This window comes from Bombina bombina, chromosome 4, assembly GCF_027579735.1.
Source record: "Bombina bombina isolate aBomBom1 chromosome 4, aBomBom1.pri, whole genome shotgun sequence".
In the NCBI taxonomy this organism is placed as follows: Eukaryota; Metazoa; Chordata; class Amphibia; order Anura; family Bombinatoridae; genus Bombina; species Bombina bombina.
In genome coordinates, this window is record NC_069502.1 from 856,416,291 (window position 1) to 856,437,998 (window position 21,708).

At 40.8% G+C, this 21,708-nt stretch overlaps 1 protein-coding gene across 1 annotated transcript in view; it reads right to left on the reverse strand.

Annotated features, from left to right (window-relative positions):
- LOC128657302 (oocyte zinc finger protein XlCOF7.1) overlaps nucleotides 1-21,708 on the reverse strand; it is a 225,235-nt gene that overhangs the window by 23,409 nt on the left and 180,118 nt on the right. The window contains exons 3-7 of the mRNA XM_053711593.1: nucleotides 17,140-17,287; nucleotides 16,688-16,786; nucleotides 16,471-16,554; nucleotides 12,321-12,419; nucleotides 4,940-5,047 (exon numbers count right to left, since the gene is read on the reverse strand). Coding sequence (XP_053567568.1) covers nucleotides 4,940-5,047; nucleotides 12,321-12,419; nucleotides 16,471-16,554; nucleotides 16,688-16,786; nucleotides 17,140-17,287 — 538 coding nt within the window. The remainder of the gene's footprint in view (nucleotides 1-4,939; nucleotides 5,048-12,320; nucleotides 12,420-16,470; nucleotides 16,555-16,687; nucleotides 16,787-17,139; nucleotides 17,288-21,708) is intronic.

A 21,708-nucleotide genomic window follows, 5' to 3' on the forward strand; every position in this document is an offset into this window, starting at 1 on the left:
TGCTGGTGCACAGTGTAAACTTGTCCATAGAAGCGCCTAGCAACCAGTAAAAAGGAGACTTACTGACACGTTTAGGACTAAGCTAGCACAGCAGACAAATAAGGTATTTCTTAGAAAAACAGAATTTATGCTTACCTGATAAATTACTTTCTCTTGTGGTGTATCCAGTCCACGGATTCATCCTTTACTTGTGGGATATTCTCCTTCCTAACAGGAAGTGGCAAAGAGAGCACACAGCAGAGCTGTCCATATAGCTCCCCCTCTAGCTCCACCCCCCAGTCATTCGACCGGAGGTTAGGAAGAAAAAGGAGAAACTATAGGGTGCAGTGGTGACTGTAGTTTAAACAAAAAAATCTACCTGACTTAATATCCAGGGCGGGCCGTGGACTGGATACACCACAAGAGAAAGTAATTTATAAGGTAAGCATAAATTCTGTTTTCTCTTGTAAGGTGTATCCAGTCCACGGATTCATCCTTTACATTTGGGATACCAATACCAAAGCTTTAGGACACGGATGAAGGGAGGGAACAAGACAGGTACCTTAAACGGAAGGCACCACTGCTTGTAAAACCTTTCTCCCAAAAATAGCCTCCGAAGAAGCAAAAGTATCAAATTTGTAAAATTTGGAAAAAGTATGCAGGGAAGATCAAGTCGCTGCCTTACAAATCTGTTCAACAGAAGCCTCATTTTTAAAAGCCCATGTGGAAGCCACTGCCCTGGTAGAATGAGCAGTAATTGTTTCAGGAGGCTGCTGGCCAGCAGTCTCATAGGCCAGACAGATGATGCTTTTCAGCCAAAAGGAAAGAGAGGTAGCAGTCGCCTTCTGACCTCTCCTCTTACCAGAATAGATGACAAACAATGAAGTTGTTTGTCTGAAATCCTTAGTTGCTTGTAAATAGAACTTTAAAGCACGAACCACATCAAGATTGTGTAACAGACGTTCCTTCTTCGAAGAAGGATTAGGACACAGAGAAGGAACAACAATTTCCTGATTAATATTCTTATTAGACACAACCTTAGGAAGAAAACCGGGTCTGGTACGCAAAACTACCTTATCTGTGTGGTAACACCAAGTAAGGTGAGTCACACTGCAAAGCAGATAACTCTGAAACTCTTCGAGCAGAAGAGATAGCTACCAAAAACAAAACTTTCCATGATAAAAGTTTAATATCTATGGAATGTAAAGGTTCAAACGGAACCCCTTGCAGAACTGAAAGAACTAAATTCAGACTCCATGGCGGAGCCACAGGTCTATAAACAGGCTTGATTCTGACTAAAGCCTGACTAAACGCTTGAACGTCTGGTACCTCTGCCAGACGTTTGTGTAAAAGAATAGATAAAGCAGATATCTGTCCTTTTAAGGAACTAGCTGATAATCCTTTCTCCAATCCTTCTTGGAGAAAGGACAATATCCTGGGAATCCTAATCTTACTCCATGAGTAACCCTTGGATTCGCACCAACAAAGATATTTTCGCCAAATCTTATGGTAGATTTTCCTGGTGACAGGCTTTCTAGCCTGAATCAGGGTATCGATAAATGACTCAGAGAAACCGCGCTTAGATAGAATTAAGCGTTCAATCTCCAAGCAGTCAGACGCAGAGAAATTAGATTTGGATGTTTGAAAGGACCTTGAAGTAGAAGGTCCTGCCTCATTGGCAGAGTCCATGGTGGAACGGATGACATGTCCACTAGGTCTGCATACCAAGTCCTGCGTGGCCACGCAGGCGCTATTAGAATCACCGACGCCCTCTCCTGCTTGATTCTGGCAACCAGACGAGGAAGGAGAGGAAACGGTGGAAACACATAGGCCAGATTGAAGCAACAAGGCGCTGCTAGAGCATCTATCAACACCGCCTGGGGATCCCGGGACCTGGACCCGTAAAGAGGAAGTTTGACATTCTGACGGGACGCCATCAGATCCAATTCTGGAGTGCCCCATAGCTGAGTCAGCTGGGCAAATACCTCCGGGTGGAGTTCCCACTCCCCCGGATGAAAAGTCTGACGACTTAGAAAATCTGCTTCCCAGTTGTCTACTCCTGGGATGTGAATTGCTGAGAGGTGGCAAGAGTGATCCTCTGCCCACCTGATTATTTTGGTTACTTCCATCATTGCTAGGGGACTCCTTGTTCCCCCTTGATGGTTGATGTAAGCTACAGTCGTGATGTTGTCCGACTGAAATCTGATGAATTTGGCCGCAGCTAGCTGAGGCCATGCCTGAAGAGCGTTGAATATCGCCCTCAGTTCCAGAATGTTTATCGGGAGAAGAGCTTCTTCCCGAGACCATAAGCCCTGAGCTTTCAGGGAGTCCCAGACAGCACCCCAGCCCAACAGACTGGCGTCGGTCGTTACGATGATCCACTCTGGTCTGCGGAAACACATTCCCTGAGACAGGTGATCCTGAGACAACCACCAGAGAAGAGAATCTCTGGTCCCCTGCCTGGTCCAACTGTATTTGAGGAGACAAATCTGCATAATCCCCATTCCACTGTTTGAGCATGCATAGTTGCAGTGGTCTGAGGTGTATCCGTGCAAAAGGGGCTATGTCCATTGCCGCTACCATTAGTCCGATTGTCTCCATGCACTGAGCTACAGACGGCCGAGTAATGGAATGAAGAGCTTGGCAAGTAGTTAAGAGTTTTAACTTTCTGACCTCCGTCAGAAATATTTTCATTTCTACCGAGTCTATTAGTGTTCCTAGGAAGGGAACTCTTGTGAGGGGGGAGTGAGAACTCTTTTTGACGTTCACTTTCCACCCGTGAGACCTCAGAAAGGCCACTACGATTTCCGTGTGAGACTTGGCTCTTTGGAAAGTTGACGCCTGAATTAAGATGTCGTCTAGATAAGGCGCCACTGCTATGCCCCGCGGTCTTAGCACCGCCAGGAGGGACCCTAGCACATTTGTGAAAATTCTGGGAGCAGTGGCCAACCCGAAAGGGAGAGCCACAAACTGAAAATGCTTGTCCAGAAAGGCAAACCTGAGAAACTGGTGATGATCTTTGTGGATAGGAATGTGTAGATACGCATCCTTTAGATCCACGGTAGTCATATATTGACCCTCCTGGGTCATTGGTAAGATTGTCCGAATGGTCTCCATCTTGAATGATGGGACTCTGAGGAATTTGTTTAGAATTTTGAGATCCAGGATTGGTCTGAAAGTTCCTTCTTTTTTGGGAACCACAAACAGGTTTGAGTAAAACCCCAGCACTTGCTCCGCAATTAGAACTGGGTGGATCACTCCCATTGTATGTAGGTCTTCTACACAGCGTAAGAACGCCTCTTTCTTTGTCATGTCTGTAGACAGACGAGAAAACATAATTTATGTAAGAACTTATCTGATAAATTCATTTCTTTCATATTAGCAAGAGTCCATGAGCTAGTGACGTATGGGATATACATTCCTACCAGGAGGGGCAAAGTTTCCCAAACCTCAAAATGCCTATAAATACACCCCTCACCACACCCACAATTCAGTTTAACGAATAGCCAAGCAGTGGGGTGACAAGAAAGGAGCGAAAGCATCAAAATAAGGAATTGGAATAATTGTGCTTTATACAAAAAAATCATAACCACCACAAAAAAGGGTGGGCCTCATGGACTCTTGCTAATATGAAAGAAATTAATTTATCAGGTAAGTTCTTACATAAATTATGTTTTCTTTCATGTAATTAGCAAGAGTCCATGAGCTAGTGACGTATGGGATAATAAATACCCAAGATGTGGAACTTCCATGCAAGAGTCACTAGAGAGGGAGGGATAAAATAAAGACAGCCAATTCCGCTGAAAAATAATAATCCACAACCCAAAACAAAAGTTTTAATCTCAATAATGAAAAAAACTTAAATTATAAGCAGAAGAATCAAACTGAAACAGCTGCCTGAAGTACTTTTCTACCAAAAACTGCTTCAGAAGAAGAAAACACAACAAAATGGTAGAATTTAGTAAAAGTATGCAAAGAAGACCAAGTTTCTGCTTTGCAAATCTGATCAACAGAAGCTTCATTCCTAAACGCCCAGGTGTAGACAATTGGGATCCCCTTTGCTGTGATGTGTCCCTCAGACACATCACACATGTACACTCACCTGTGCCATATCCCTCAGACACATCACACACGTACACTCACCTGTGCCCTGTATCCCTCAGACACATCACACATGTACACTTACCTGTGCCCTGTATCCCTCAGACACATCACACATGTACACTCACCTGTGCCCTGTATCCCTCAGTCACATCACACATGTACACTCACCTGTGCCCTGTATCCCTCAGACACATCACACACGTACACTCACCTGTACCCTGTATCCCTCAGACACATCACACACGTACACTCACCTGTACCCTGTATCCCTCAGACACATCACACACGTACACTCACCTGTACCCTGTATCCCTCAGACACATCACACACGTACACTCACCTGTACCCTGTATCCCTCAGACACATCACACATGTACACTCACCTGTACCCTGTATCCCTCAGACACATCACACACGTACACTCACCTGTACCCTGTATCCCTCAGACACATCACACACGTACACTCACCTGTGCCCTGTATCCCTCAGACACATCACAAATGTACACTCACCTGTGCCCTGTATCCCTCAGACACATCACACACGTACACTCACCTGTACCCTGTATCCCTCAGACACATCACACACGTACACTCACCTGTGCCCTGTATCCCTCAGACACATCACACACATACACTCACCTGTGCCCTGTATCCCTCAGACACATCACACATGTACACTCACCTGTGCCCTGCATCCCCCATACATGTTATACAAGTGCACTCACCTGTGCCCTGCATCTCTGACACATCACAGACATACACTTACCTGTGCCCTGCTTCCGACAGATATGTTACACACGTACACTCACCTGTGCCCTGCATCCCTTAGACACTCGTCAGACGAGTACACCTACCTGTACTGATATTGTCACATATTTCCTGCTTTGCAGCGTCTGGCTTATTTGCTGGCCCCTGATCTTCGGTTTGTTCTGTGTTACATAAAATGTTAGCATCGTTTTCACCTGAAAAAATATCAGTAATAGAAATAAATAAATCACTCTTTACGTGGTATCTTTTTAAAAGTTAGTTTAAAACAAAATGTGAAAAACTGTGTAATTTAAGGTAAATAGACCTGAGCCTACATCACTAGCAGTCACATCCGGTAGAAACATCCCATGAAATGACATCAGCACAACAGTAAATACAGTGAAGGGAGTTAGCTGGGAATTAGTTACTTTACTTGCTATAAATAAAGCCTCATTGTAAACAGAATTCCCATATGAGACGTATTATAGGGTTCTGTGAGGTTTTGAAAATAAAATCCATTTTCCATTGGTTATTAAAACCTCACTATAGCCCATTTAATGATCTTAACATGTATTGCCTGGGTGAGAGAGAGTGTACCACAGGGATATGATAGAGACATCAGATATATATATAAAGGGATTTATATCGTTCAAGACAAAAGTATTTTCTATTTCTTTAATAAAAGAGTAAAAATAGAAATAATGCAAGTTATCAAGTTTAACCTTTTCACCACTGAGCCATTTCATACCCTTGTGCTGAAACCGTTTTCATTCTTTTGCATTCATTGTATTTAGATTTCAGCCCTACATAAGTTATATCACAATCGCCACAAATAGCAGTTGAGTTTTCATCTGTGTTTTTTATTGAGGGGGAATAGGGACTCTAAAAGTGAGACACGTCACACATATACACACTCGCCTGTGGTTTAGTAAATGCTTATGTTTTTTATTTATAACGGCAGTTCTTATAGTATACCTTACGCCTGTCTTTGGTCATACTAGTAGACATCTATATATTCATATCATACTATACTTTTGCTTGGTTGGGTTCAACTACGTTTACTGATTAGTCCCTCTTAATAATGTGCTTACAGCGTGTCATTTATGCCCATATGGACATTTACCCCATCATGTAGTTTGTCATCTGCATTTGGATATTGTGGAGACATTGAATGATGTCCCTGATTTGGCTTGGAATTCTGAGTGTGGAGCACTGGTGTGGGTTTAAACCCCTTTTTGTGTCTAAGTTTGGCCACTACATTGCAGTGCATGTCTGTTATATCAAAGGTTTTGCTTTCTGGCTGATACTTCTTAGCATTTTGGCTCAGTACTAGTTTGACTCTGAAGATTTGGATATTAACAGTGTGATTGGGTGGTTTGTGCAGCCTCTCTGTTTGATGGAGTTAAAGTTTATCCTTTAATGATTTTAATTTAGTGTAGTAATGGTGTTGGGTGTTTGTTATCACTTTATATTTTATATTGTGTTAGTAATTTTTTTCCCTTTCTCTTTATATGTTTTCTAGATTATCTTCGTCCTGAAGAAGGCTCTAATGTGACCTGAAACGTCGACTCAGTCCTTGATGACACGTTGTTCAAAATAAAAACATTTAATGTTCATCTACAAATCCTTAGAGTGCCCTTCTTCTTTAAACATATGTATACATGATTCATTGATAATTGCACCCAGGTTGTTGACACACCGCCTAGGTTGGAGTGCTGGGCTACTTGCAAATTGATCGTATATACCTGAACATTCCAAGCACCCCCGGATTTGTCATTCTACACCTGACTTATCATTTGACTTATTTACTCCCATATTGTTTTTAATACACTTTTGTGGTGTGGTTGGATAAACTGTCTACTAACTCTCAAAATGGTAGGCTAAGCATCTCACATACAGTCATATGGATATGGATGAACCACCACAAGCAGCTGGCTCTCAGCCAGTGGGGTTTGACAACAGTATGGAAGATGGTACTTTTGCATTTACTGATGAGGACGCAATACGGATTCTTAATTTGTGTGAGTCTGAAACTGTTGAAGAAGCTCCTATAAATATTTATTACAAGATTTTGAATCTAAAGAGGAAGGAGGTAGATTATAAATTACATGCAAATTATTTGACTGATTACTTTAAAAGAAAACTAATTCCACAAGGCTTTAGAGTCAGAAACTAGCCCACAATTGGAAGGAACAATAATGAGTTTTGTCGTAAGTGGTGTTATATCGCCAACAAATGCTCTCTTGATTGGATCTTGCTGGTTATTGAGGAGGTGACTCATTTGAAGAAACTTGTTTTGGATGAACTAACAACAATAGTGGCTGAAAAGGAACACATACTAAGAAATGACAGCAATGAAGATTGGTTGAACAAATTGGGCACACAATTGGACAAATACAGGAAGGATCTCATCAGCTTTAAAAACAAGAAGCTTAATACAGTTGAGATTGACTACAGAGAAAGGAATGTGTATCAGTGGCTCTCTGGTAAAAATAACTCTTTCAGACATAGGAGAAACGATCGTAGACAGGTCTCTCTGGCCAATACCATTGACACTAGTGGGGGCGTATCAAGTGGTTGAGATAATGCAGTAGGACAGACCCCAACAGCACAAAAGAATCTTCACTAGATCCCAAAGAAAACCTCCTATGTCGTCAAAAAACGACAATCTGCCAATAAAAAAAAAGACACAGGTCAGCTAATAGGAGAGGAGGTTGGTGGAAAAAAGCCTCAAAAAAGTTAAGTAGTGGGGAAAGTGTCGTCATTAATCTAAGCAGCAGAATTTTAGACCAGGATGAGACCAATATTCTGAGTAAGGGTTTGAACTTTGTACCCACCCCCAAGGTTAATGTTTTTGATCATTTGGTTGACCTGCATAGACTACAAAGGACTTTAAAGTTGAAGGATTTTTTTAAGCATTCAACTAACACTAAGTCAAAGTCAGGACCTTCCAAAACATCCAGTTTTGAACCTAAAAATACACACCCCACTATAAAAACATTCACCAAGATTTGCATCAGAGATATAGAATATGGGTGTAAGACTCATGTCTCTTGTAGAACTAATTTGAACAAGAACAAATGGTGTGCGTTAGAAAGACTCAAACAGGATGACTATCATTATTCGCCCCGCTGACAAGGGTGGAGCCATAGTGATTTTGGACTATTCCTACTATAGGACTGAGCTATGGAGACAATTAGATGAGTCCACGTACAAGAAGCTCACAGATAACCCCACTACTTCGTATAAAAAGATGTTCAACAACAGTTTGACATTTGCACTAAATTGTGGCCATATTGATCAACAAATATTTGAGTTTTTGAAGATTGAATATCCAGTGTATCCTATTATTTACACCATTCCCAAGATACATAAATATTTGAATAATCCCCCAGGACGACCCATAGTATCAGCGGAGGGGTCTATATTTCAGAATCTATTTACATTGATTTCCATTTGCAGGATCTGGTTAAAAGCACTGAAGCATTTCTGTTGGATTCCATTCAATTGATTCAACTTCTCCACAATAGAAGATTTCCAGCACAATGTATTCTAGCTACCCTTGACGCCAATAGCCTCTACACAATAATTCCACACGATCTGGGTGTGGAGGCGGTCAGACAAGCCCTACTATCAAGTAGCTATGACGGTCCTCCAATTGAGACACTATTGGACTGGTTACTGATGTGTCTCACACACACAACTATTTCAGGTTTGAGGATTCATACTACCTACAACTAGTAGGCACGGCTATGGGGTCGAGTTTGGCCCCATCATATGCCAACCTCTTCATGGCGTGGTTTGAGAGACAATACATTTTCTCCGAACGGAACCCCAATGTCCTACTTTATCGCAGGTACATTGATGATCTGTTTGTGATATGGGGTGGCTCTCAACAGGAACTATCTGAGTGGATACAGTTTTTCAATAATGCAGAAAAATCAATAACTCTAAAAAGTGAAAGTGATTATTCTAAGATTCACTTTCTGGATGTGTGCATCTTTAAATGTGACACTGATGAGGGTTGTGTATTCAAAACCACTCTCTTTTCCAAACTTACTGATCGTAACATCCTCCTCCAAAGTAAGAGTTTTCATCCTGTACAGCAAAAGAAGGGCATCATCAAGTCTCAATTTTTGAGGGTTATTCGGAACAACTCTGATCCTGTGCGGAAATTGACACAACTGCATGAAATGAAAAACAAGTTTCTGGAAAGAGGTTACAGCCTTAATATGGTCACCGAAATAATGAATGAGGCGATTCATCTAGACCAGAATGCTCTAATCCAAAGAAAACAGGTGGCTGAAAACGAAAAGAGTGATACATGTATCAATTTTATTACCAGCTATACTCCTGCTACCAAACAAATTGGGAATATACTTAAGAAGAATTGGCATTTAATCAAAGAGGATCTATCTTTACCATTCAATGAAGCACCTCCACCTAGAGTGGTACGCAGGAGTGGACGCAGTTTAAGAACACTACTGATGAAGACTGACCCTTGGCGCAATGTAAAGACCTGGTTAGCGAAAACTAAAACAGGCTGCTTTAAATGCGGCAGCTGCGTAACGTGCAACCCTCTATTGACAGGCCTGAAGTTTCACCATCCTAATTCCACGAAAACATATCTGATCAGGCACAGGCTCACTTGCACATCCCAATTTGTGGTATACTTCCTCAATTGCCCATGTGGCAGATACTATGTTGGAAAGACCAGCAAATCATAAGAGTGCAATTAGGGCTGCCCTCAAAGATGGACATTCTGATCAACCCGTTGCCCGACACTTTCTGGAATTTAAACATCCAATAGCCACATTAAGGGCGGTGCTCATAGATATGGTGGTCCCTCTGAGGTGGGGTGGTGATAGACATAAGGAACTGCTTCGCTGTGAGAGCAGATGGATCTATAGGTTGAACACTCTTAGTCCTCATGGGTTGAATGTCCATCTGGACTATTCATTGTTTTATTAAACGTTGTGGTGTATTTTCGCCTTACCTGATAGACCCCCTATATACCACTGACTACCATCCTGCCATACTATTTGGCGCAACCTGAATAATTGACATCACAATACCATGTGTTTAATATTTATTGAGATTGACATTTTTTGTTAATACTAAGCGGTTCTTTCATTGCACTGTTGTATACTTTAATTCTTATTGTGAATCACCCGCATCATACTACTTGGGTTAGTCTTATAGTAAGGATTGGTCCTTAATAATCTGTCTGCTTTATGCGACTGAGTATTTCCTAACTTTGGCTGTGTGGCTTAAATGTACGTAAGAGTTGTATATTTTGTGCTATCACACATGCACTAAACCATTTTGGTCTCCTGTGCTATTGCACACTGAAAATTTGGTTCGTTCCGGTCTGAGTTGTTTTTAAATAATAGGGTAGCCTCCGTGTGTTGATTCCTACGACCATGTGATTCTATGCTCACTTATGTGACATTTGGCCAAGAACGGTACTCTGCATTTATTTCTATTAGTTTGCTCAGTATATGGCCATGTTTGGCGTTTTGTGTCTCTGTTTGAGTTTCTCTCATTTTGGGTCATGAGTAGTTGTCGGTCTTACGGTACATAGTGGATGCCTGTAGTCATCGTAGTGTAACGGTTTCCCTTGAGTGATTAGCTGGTTCTGCTACGTAAACACTACCGCTGATTTCTGACCAATGGACATGTTCCTTTCGCTTTATCAGTCTGCACAGGTGATACACTCATTATGAGCACATTTCTTGGCCTGGGAGTACGGCTAAACACTGACTAAAGGTATGAGCTGCGGTTTGTTATGGCATTTTATTATTATTATTTTTTGCTTATGTTATCCATATATTTTCTAATGTGCTACGATTTAATGGGGGTGGTATACCATATGTTCTGTAGTTGATACATTACAGATAACACCTTTTGTTTGTTATTGTTTTGGTGTGCAGTACCAGGATGTAATTAGGTATGTTTCGTAATGTGCTGGCACTAGACTGATCCTTGTTCAGCTGTTTTTTCACCTGCGCTGTCTTGGTAGAGGTTTTACACAGTAAGTGATTAATAGTACAGTAGTGCTTTATCAGTTTGTAAATTTGGCTGGGGTTTATCAGTGGTACGGTGGTGCTTTTCTAATTTGTGCATTGCTTATTGTTTTTGACCTTTAGGCGTCTACTGTATTTATATGTAAATAAGCATATACATATATATTTGCAGGGAATACACAGTTCCCCATATGCTGCAATGTAAAGGCCCTTTTCAGTGCCTTTTTTTTTCTCCTAACACCCCACATCCCCTAACTTTAATCCATAAAACTTGCTTTGAGCAGTTATTTTACAAATTAAAGATGCTCTGCCTTTTGTTTTTAAATAAAACACTTAACCTTATTTGGGGGCAATTGGGGGAAATTCATAAAAATTAACCAGAGATCTGATCTCTGGTTAATTTTAGGAGCGCTAATTGCTACCACAAGCTTGTAATGGCTGGTTATTTATTGAGCACCCATAGACAGACAGATTATTATGTTTTTACACGTTTTCTACTTAACTGCAAAGGGCTCCAACACGCGCATACATATACACACACACCTTTAGACATGTGTAGGTATGTATCTCTATGTTAAAGCCCATTTACGAGACCTCATATCTTTGAGCCCTTATAACTTTTTTGTGCAATATTATTTTAAATATTTTTATTAGATGGTGTTATGAGTACAACTGTACTTTGTAATTTTTTTGTTTTTGTTTCCCTAAACAGTTAACCAGGGCTCTGAGGATGCCGTAATCATTCTACCGTTCTTTCAACTTGTAATACGAGCGGACGTCTGAAAATAGCTGCGATAAAAACCCCTTATGGCTCGTGTAAAACTGTTAACGTGCCCCTTGTAATCTGGCCCTAAATAGATCTTAAATAAATGTTTCACCCATTAAACTGCTTACACTATTGCACACTTGTGCTTTTTCATAGTCATCGCTGCTGCCACTTCTCTACTGGGTATTTATCACAAATAATAATTAGCTGGTTCTATCTTTAGTGCTGTGGCTTGCTGGCAGAGTATAATGTCCCTTTAAAAAATGTAATTTAAAAATAAATATTACAAACATGTTTCTCTGCTGGTCTTTCACATGTATTATAGAAGGTTTAAGTACAATGCCCCTTTAACTCACAACATATAGACAGGACATACAGATACGCAGATCATATAGTGCTGTGGGGTTTATTTTATGCCCCTACAAAGTGCTACTGATGTTCCTGCAGATGATCAGATGACAATAGTAATGATTATACTCTGGCAGATATAAATGACAGCAGCTGTATAGGGCTTGGGTGTCATGTGATCAGGATAACTAAACACTAGTCAGTGAGTATCTATATTGTACTGTGACACTCAGTGTGTGATTGAGGTGACACCCTGACTGGCGATATAATGTACAGCACTTATAGACAATAAGCTATAAACACCAGGCAATACCCCATAAACAGAAGACACGTCACACGTGCACTTACCTGCATTGTCACTGTCACACATTTCCTGCATTGGAGCTTCCAGCTGACACGTTACACTCAGATCTTCTGTTTTAACATCTACGTCAGTATTAATGTCATCTGTCAGAACATATAATGCAGATAATATTTCATGGTTTAGGGTTTTATTTCACCCCAAAGGCAACTAATGTTTAACACAGTAATGGGTACTTAATTGCCATACACTTAAAGGGACAGTCTACTTGAAAATTGTTATTGTTTAAAAAGATAGACAATACCTTTATTACCCATAACCAACACTGTTATATTAATATACTTTTTACCTTTGTGATTACCTTGTATCTAAGACTATGTTGATTGCCCCCTTATCACAGTTTCTTTCACAATCTTGCATTTCAGCCAATTAGTGCTGTTCCTGCATAATCATTATCATTCTACATATATATTGTAAATTTGAAGGTATGAGGATGAAGCATTTACACCCAAAACATATTTCAGAACTTAAAGGAACATTCCAGCCAAAATTAGAATCCACGTCGATGCATTTCAGTTTTGAATAGAAGCATTTTTGTAATATACAGGTAGCCCTCAGTTTACGCCGGGGTTAGGTTCCAGGAGGAATGGTTGTAAATTGAAACCGTTGTCAATTGAAACCCAGTTTATAATGTAAGTCAATGGGAAGTGAGGGGGTTAGGTTCCAGGCCCCTCTCAAAATTGTCATAAGTAACACCTAATACATTATTTTTAAAGCTTTGAAATTAAGACTTTAAATGCTAAACGGCATTATAAACCTAATAATATAGATTGTATCATCATCAAACTAAATTTAATGAACAAAAACATTTGCTAAATTTAATGAACAAAAACATTTGCTTACAGCACCTATTTAAGTTGCATAACTTTGCTGCAAAACAAGCGGACAGCTCCACCTTCTGGCTATTTTAATTAGTGCACTTTGCTTTCCAAAGCTTTTCAATGGCAGTCACATGACTGGGGAAAAAAAAAAAAAAAAAAGGTTGTTATTCTGAAACGGCGCAAATTAAACTGGCGTAAACAGAGGGCCACCTGTACATGTATTAGCAAAACTGCTTCTAATAAAACCTATAGCCGTTTCAAATGTGTATTTAAGTATGCACAGTGCACAAGCATTTTAAACACAGCACTTGTTCAGAGAGCCAAAGGTGCTTTTACCATCTGGTAATGACTCAATTTGTTAATTGCTTATATGATACAAGCCCCGAAGGCGCTCTGAGCAGCTGCAGTATTTAAAATGCTTGTGCACTGAGAATATCTAGCTATGCTTCACATGCACAAGCAGAGACAAATGCTAACACTAAAACAGTGATAACTGTTAGTATAGGTATTTTTGCTAATACAGTACATGCATATTGTAAATATGTTTCTATTCAAAGATGTAATTAATCAATGTGCTTTTAAATTTTGACCAGAATCTCCCTTTAGAATTTATATATAATAGACTGTAGATTAACTAAATGTTCCATTACTGTCATCATATTAAAAGGATATTTACATTATGCTGCAAATTACCAGATGCCAATTTATTGCTAAATTTAATATTAATTAGTGGCCAAAATGTCTGAGCTCACAATAAAATAAGAGTTTTCAGAATACCATTTAATGAACTAGAAGAGGCATAGAGAGGGCACATGTGTGTATCATTTACATGAAGCAGAGCGCGGAGAAAAAAAAAGGTAAGGGAGGGCAGGTGTGTGTACCATTCACATGAAGCAGAGGGTGAGAGAGGGCATGCGTGTGTACCATTCACATGAAGCAGAGGGTGAGAGAGGGCATGCGTGTGTACCATTCACATGAAGCAGAGGGTGAGAGAGAAGGGAAGAGAGGGCATGTGTGTGTACCATTTACATGAAGCAGAGGGTGAGAGAGAAGGGAAGAGAGGGCATGTGTGTGTGTACCATTTACATGAAGCAGAGGCTGAGAGAGAAGGGAAGAGAGGGCGTGTGTGTGTACCATTTACATGAAGCAGAGGGTGAGAGAGAAGGGAAGAGAGGACATGTGTGTGTGTATCATTTACATGAAGCAGAGGGTGAGAGAGAAGGGAAGAGAGGGCATGTGTGTGTATCATTTACATGAACCAGAGGGTGAGAGAGAAGGGAAGAGAGGGCATGTGTGTGTATCATTTACATGAACCAGAGGGTGAGAGAGAAGGGAAGAGAGGGCATGTGTGTGTATCATTTACATGAAGCAGAGGGTGAGAGAGAAGCGAAGAGAGGGCATGTGTGTGTGTGTATCATTTACATGAAGCAGAGGGTGAGAGAGAAAGGAAGAGGGGGCGTGTGTGTGTGAATCATTTACATGAAGCAGAGGGTGAGAGAGAAGGGAAGAGAGGGCATGTGTGTGTGTGTGTATCATTTACATGAAGCAGAGGGTGAGAGAGAAGGGAAGAGAGGGCATGTGTGTGTGTATTATTTACATGAAGCAGAGGGTGGGAGAGAAGGGAAGAGAGGGCATGTGTGTGTCATTTACATGAATTAGAGGATGAGAGAGAAGCGAAGAGAGGGCATGTGTGTGTGTGTATCATTTACATGAAGCAGAGGGTGGGAGAGAAGGGAAGAGAGGACATGTGTGTGTCATTTACATGAATTAGAGGATGAGAGAGAAGCGAAGAGAGGGCATGTGTGTGTATCATTTACATGAAGCAGAGGTTGAGAGAGAAGGGAAGAGAGGGCATGTGTGTGTCATTTACATGAATTAGAGGATGAGAGAGAAGCGAAGAGAGGGCGTGTGTGTGTATCATTTACATGAAGCAGAGGGTGAGAGAGAAGGGAAGAGGGGGCGTGTGTGTGTGAATCATTTACATGAAGCAGAGGGTGAGAGAGAAGGGAAGAGAGGGCATGTGTGTGTGTACCATTTACATGAAGCAGAGGGTGAGAGAGAAGGGAAGAGAGGGCATGTGTGTGTATCATTCACATGAAGCAGAGGGTGAGAGAGAAGGAAAGAGAGGGCGTGTGTGTGTATCATTTACATGAAGCAGAGGATGAGAGAGAAGGGAAGAGAGGGCATGTGTGTGTGTATTTACATGAAGCAGAGGGTGAGAGAGAGGGGAAGAGAGGGCATGTGTGTGTGTTTACATGAAGCAGAGGGTGAGAGAGAGGGGAAGAGAGGGCATGTGTGTGTGTCATTTACATGAAGCAGAGGGTGAGAGAGAAGGGAAGAGAGGGCGTGTGTGTGTACCATTTACATGAAGCAGAGAGAGAGAGAAGGGAAGAGAGGGCATGTGTGTGTGTACCATTTACATGAAGCAGAGGGTGAGAGAGAAGGGAAGAGAGGGCATGTGTGTGTGTACCATTTACATGAAGCAGAGGGTGAGAGAGAAGGGAAGAGAGGGCATGTGTGTGTATCATTCACATGAAGCAGAGGGTGAGAGAGAAGGGAAGAGGGGGCGTGTGTGTGTGAATCATTTACATGAAGCAGAGGGTGAGAGAGAAGGGAAGAGGGGGCGTGTGTGTGTGAATCATTTACATGAAGCAGAGGGTGAGAGAGAAGGGAAGAGAGGGCATGTGTGTGTACCATTTACATGAAGCAGAGGGTGAGAGAGAAGGGAAGAGGGGGCGTGTGTGTGTGAATCATTTACATGAAGCAGAGGGTGAGAGAGAAGGGAAGAGAGGGCGTGTGTGTGTATCATTTACATGAAGCAGAGGGTAAGAGAGAAGGGAAGAGAGGGCATGTGTGTGTATCATTTACATGAATTAGAGGGTGAGAGAGAAGGGAATAGAGGGCATGTGTGTGTGTATCATTTACATGAAGCAGAGGGTGAGAGTGAAGAGAAGAGAGGGCATGTGTGTGTGTATCATTTACATGAAGCAGAGGGTGAGAGAGAAGGAAAGAGAGGGCATGTGTGTGTGTATCATTTACATGAAGCAGAGGGTGAGAGAGAAGGGAAGAGAGGGCATGTGTGTGTGTATCATTTACATGAAGCAGAGGGTGAGAGAGAAGGGAAGAGAGGGCATGTGTGTGTGTATTAGTTACATGAAGCAGAGGGTGAGAGAGAAGAAAAGATAAGGTAGGGGTGTGAGCCAAATAGATTTTATTATTACAATCTGTCTGTACTGAGGCTCATCATTAACATAGGGGGAAAACATTTTAGAATCTGGGTTTTCTAACTGTGAAGCTTGTACCATAGATCACTCACCTGCAGAGACATCTGATGGCTGAATACTCTGTACAAGGTTTGCAGATCCTGTGTCTAGATTTTGATCACTGTGTCCTTTTAGTTCTAATACAGAATAAAATGAGTTTTTTGGTTAAATGGATTTAAGTGCAGTTATCTCACACAATCTAATTATACAGTAATATTACACATCAGTATTTGCAAACATTACTAGTAGCTTCTGCCATAGATCTCTCACCTGCAGAGACGTCTGATGGGGTCTCCACTGGCTGAATATTCTGTACAAGTTCTCCTTGTGCCCCTGTGTCTAGATTTTCATCTCTGTGACCTGTAAGTTCTTATAAAGAATAAAATACGTTTATTTTGTTAAATGGATATGAAACAATTTTTACTGCATCTAAACAAAAATATATATATATAAATGTATTCAATTAAGAACAAAAACAAAGCATCTGCTACTTTTTGCATATAAAATAGTTAGATATATAAATGAATATATAATTGCTTTAACATTAATTCAGCTTTACCCTTTAAATGTGTTTATAAACTAATTTTATATGCAACAAAAATACAATCAGACAGCTCTTAAGATCACACATGACAGATTCACTGTAGATTTACTCTGTGTCAGTCATTTCTGTAGTGTTTGTGCATTCCCTGAGTGAGATATTTATTACTACACAGCGTTACCTGAGCTCTCATTTCCTGGGATCTCCATAGTCCTTAGTGCTTGGTGAGTCTCCATCATGATGTCCTTGTAAAGCTCCTTGTGTCCCTCTATATACTCCCACTCCTCCATAGAGAAATACACAGCAACATCATCACACTTTATAGGCACCTGAAACACACACAACTGATTTAGCGCTGACACAGGGACTGGTTCTGTCACACACTTTTACTGACAGAGCCAGGATAATGTTACTGAGAACATGCAGAGACACAGACAGTAGGTAGGAAATACAAACAGGGCCAGATGGGTCAGTAAAGGAAGTCACTGTGCCCTGATGCTGATATAATATCCCATTCCCCAGCAGTACTCACCTCTCCGCTCAGCTGTTGAATGCTGCTGTGGGAGGGCCTCTTCTTCACAATGGTGTATTCCTATAATATGTATGAGAAAGATCATCAGACTCCATTTGCCTGAACTAACAAGTTCTTGTTTACTTCTCTCGATCATCACAAAACATATAAATAAATAAAATATAGTGGGTAATTTTGTGGGACCTCTATGGATAAAAGCTACTAAAGACTGAGGGCATGAGCTCATGAATATAGATATTGCTGGAACATTTGATAGGGTGTGATGGGGGAGGGGGAGAGTTGAGCACTTGATTGACAGGAGGTTCCTTTGTTGCTGGGGTCCCTTGGGTATTAAGGCTTTTTTGTAGTTGGTGTCATGCAGAGGTTCTGGAGGGAGTTTTAGCAATAGAGGTCATGTAGTAGGGCTTTGTATGCTTGGGAATTTTCTTTATGGTGGGAGGGGTTTTGGGTGTTCGGATTAGTAATTTTTTTTGCAGCAGCAGAGGGTTGTGCAGGGGGCCCTGGGTGCGGATTGGGGGAGGATTTGTATTGGAGGGTTGGGCAGGTGAGTAAGCTTAAAGGGAAAGTCTACTTTAAATTATTTATTTATTATTTAAATAGATAAATAAATAACGCCTTTACTAACCATTCAGATTTGAATAACCAACAATGTTATATTTACTGTATATACTTTATAACGACTAAACCTCTAAATCTCTGCCTGTTTCTAAGCCCCTGCAGGTCGTCTCTTATCACAGTGCTTTTTATTAACTTTTCACAGCAAGACAGTGCAAGTCCATGTGTGAAATATAGATAACATTGTGCTCACTCCTATGGAGTTATGCAGGAACCAGCACTAGTTGGCTAAAAGGCAAGTTTGTAAAAAAAAAAAAAAAAATACTGAGATAAGGGGCAGTCTGCAGAAGCTTAGATACAGATAATGATAAAGCAAAAAGTATATTAGTATAACAGTGATGGTTATGCAAAACTGGTGAATGGGTAATAGAGAGATTATCTATCTTTTTAAACAATAACAATTTTCAAGTAGCCTGTCCCTTTTAAAAGGGACACTCAAGTCAAAATAAACCTTTAGGATTCAGATAGAGCATGCAGTTTTTGCACAATCTTTTTATATACACGCTTTCTGGGGAACAAGACCCTACTGAGCATGTGCACAAGTCACAGGATAAATGTATACTAGTCTGTGATTTGCTGATGTCTGTCACATGATACAGGGGCCGGCAAAATGGGAGAAAAAATACATTTGTCAGGAAAAAAATCTGTTTATTTGAGTAGGTGTTATTGCTTTGTCTTTTTTGCACGTGTTAATTATGCAATTCTACTGCATTGAGTGGTCCTTTAAGTTAGTGTTAGTGAGATGGTCTGGTTAGGATTTGTCAGATGGTCTGGGTGAGATGAAGCTAGGGTTAGTGAGATGGTCTGGGTAAGATGAAGTTAGGGTTAGTGAGATGGTCTGGGTAAGATGAAGTTAGGGTTAGTGAGATGATGTGGGTGAGATGAAGTTAGGGTTAGTGAGATGATCTGGGTGAGATGAAGTTAGGGTTAGTGAGATGATCTGGGTGAGATGAAGTTAGGGTTAGTGAGATGAAGTTAGGGTTAGTGAGATGAAGTTAGGGTTAGTGAGATGGTCTAGGTAAGAAGAAGTTAGGGTTAGTGAGATGATCTGGGTGAGATGAAGTTAGGGTTAGTGAGATGGCCTGGGTGAGATGAAGTTAGGGTTAGTGAGATGGTCTGGGTGAGATGAAGTTAGGGTTAGTGAGATGGTCTGGGTGAGATGAAGTTAGGGTTAGTGAGATGGTCTGGGTGAGATGAAGTTAGGGTTGGTGAGATGAAGTTAGGGTTAGTGAGATGGTCTAGGTGAGATGAAGTTAGGGCTAGTGAGATGGTCTGAGTGAGATGGAGTTAGGGTTAGTGAGATGGTCTGGGTGAGATGAAGTTAGGGTTAGTGAGATAACGTTAGGGTTAGTGAGATGGTCTGGGTGAGATGAAGTTAGGGTTAGTGAGATGGTCTGGGTGAGATGAAGTTAGGGTTAGTGAGATGGTCTAGGTGAGATGAAGTTAGGGTTAGTGAGATGGTCTGGGTGAGATGAAGTTAGGGTTAGTGAGATGATGTGGGTAAACTAAAGTTATGGTTAGTAAGATAGATCTGGTTTATCAAAAGCGGCACAGTAAATAGGACCAGTTTCACATGACATTACCCAGCAGCTCTCACCTCTCCAGTCAGCAGGCAGATGATGCCCAGGGCCTGACTCAGGAACTGCTCTGCTATCTGCTTCCTGTATTTGTTCATCTTGTTCTTTGTCAGTGACTGAGTCTAATGCTATAAATGTGACACCTGCGAGAAGACGGCAGCGTGAGAGATCAGAAATAATCAGAACTCTTCCTGTATTTCTATTATGGTAAAGATATGATTATGTGATATTAAACATGTTTATTTTACTTATGCACAATCTAATACTACACATGTGACCAGCTGCATGTAGAGCAGATAACATATAAAGTGATAAAGTGTGACATATATAGCAGGTTTGTCAAACGTTATGGGGTGACACATTTGTTTAATATTAGTATCACCAGAAGCAAGAGACGGTTAGTACAGTATACAGGAATATGCAGTTATCTGATAAATCAGGAAACAAATGTAAAATGCTAAGTGCCACAGCTCCCTGGTTACCAGTCATCCTGTAATTTAAGGGATAATACCAAACAATTTTTTAGCAAACTTTTTCTCAGTTATGTCACATCCTGTTTGGGGTAACCATGCAGACTGACTTCCTGTGGCCCAATCACATATACAAGTGATAAATATACAATTATTATAAACAGGTCAGACTTGTACCCATTACCCTAACACACACTGTACTTCATTAAGTCCTTGCTCCCTCAAATATAGTTTGCTCATTGTATCAGCCCCCCTCACACCCCAGTCCCTGTAGTAGCTCTCAGCCCCCCTGTCTCACACGTCAGCCCCTGTACAGACTCTCAGCCCTTCTGTCTTACACCCCAGTCCCTGTACAGACACTCGACCCCCTCACACCCCAGCCCCTGTACAGAATATCAGCCCCCTTACAACTCAGTCCCTGTACAGACCCAGACCTCTCTTTCGATAACAATGCGTGTAATTTATAAACTAATAAGACCTGGGATGTCTCCCTAGGTCTAGAGTCGAATGATTAAAATTTCTTTAAAAATCAAACATACACCTTATTTGTATATGAGTAGTTATTGCTACCTCACAATTCTCCAAAAAAACATCCTATTTTGAAACCATGCACTTGCAAATAATATACGCGACTTCCTACGTTTAAATATTATTGAGTCTGAATATTTTATACCACCTTATATTGTATCTAAATGTAACAGATTTATAAGCAAATACCAGTGTGCCCCGGTGGCTGTGTAGCAGTTTTAAAGTTAGTGAGTTCTCATAGATCTCCGTTCTATGCAGATATATTGAGGTGTGCTACCAAATACCTTGCCTCAGTGAAGCTTCTGTCACAATTAATCCTGTAGGGGGGGATGTCCGATGTCCTGTTGTGCCTGTAACAAACAGGTTAGCTCGCTTACCCTCCTCGCAGCGTTACGAAGTATCCACTTTTTCCATTTGATTGTGTAGTTACCTCACATGTTGTAACGTTTTTTTGAATGTGGTTGGATCTGTCGCTTCTACAGGATTACTGGCGATTCAAAGTTAATTCCGTTACTTGCAAGTAGGAGGGTAAGCGAGAACAGGACATTGGACATCCCCCCTACAGGATTCATTGTGACAGAAGCTTTACTGAGGCAAGGTATTTGGTAGCACAGCTCAATATATCTGCATAGAACGGAGATCTATGAGAACTCACTAACTTTAAAACTGCTACACAGTCACCGAGACACTGGTATTTGCTTATAAATCTGTTACATTTAGATACAATATAAGGTGGTATCAAATATTCAGACTCCATATTTAAACTTAGGAAGTCTCGTATATTATTTACAAGTGCATGGTTTCAAAATAGGATGTTTTTTGGGAATGTTTTTGGAGAAGAATTGTGAGGTAGCAATATACTACTCATATACAAATAAGGTGTATGTTTTAATGTTTGATTTTTAAAGAAATTTTAATCATTGTACTCTAGACCTAGGGAGACGTCCCAGGTCGTATTAGTTTATAAATTACACGCATTGTAATTAAGACCATAATTAAACCTTTTTTTTTGAGAGCAAAGAATATAA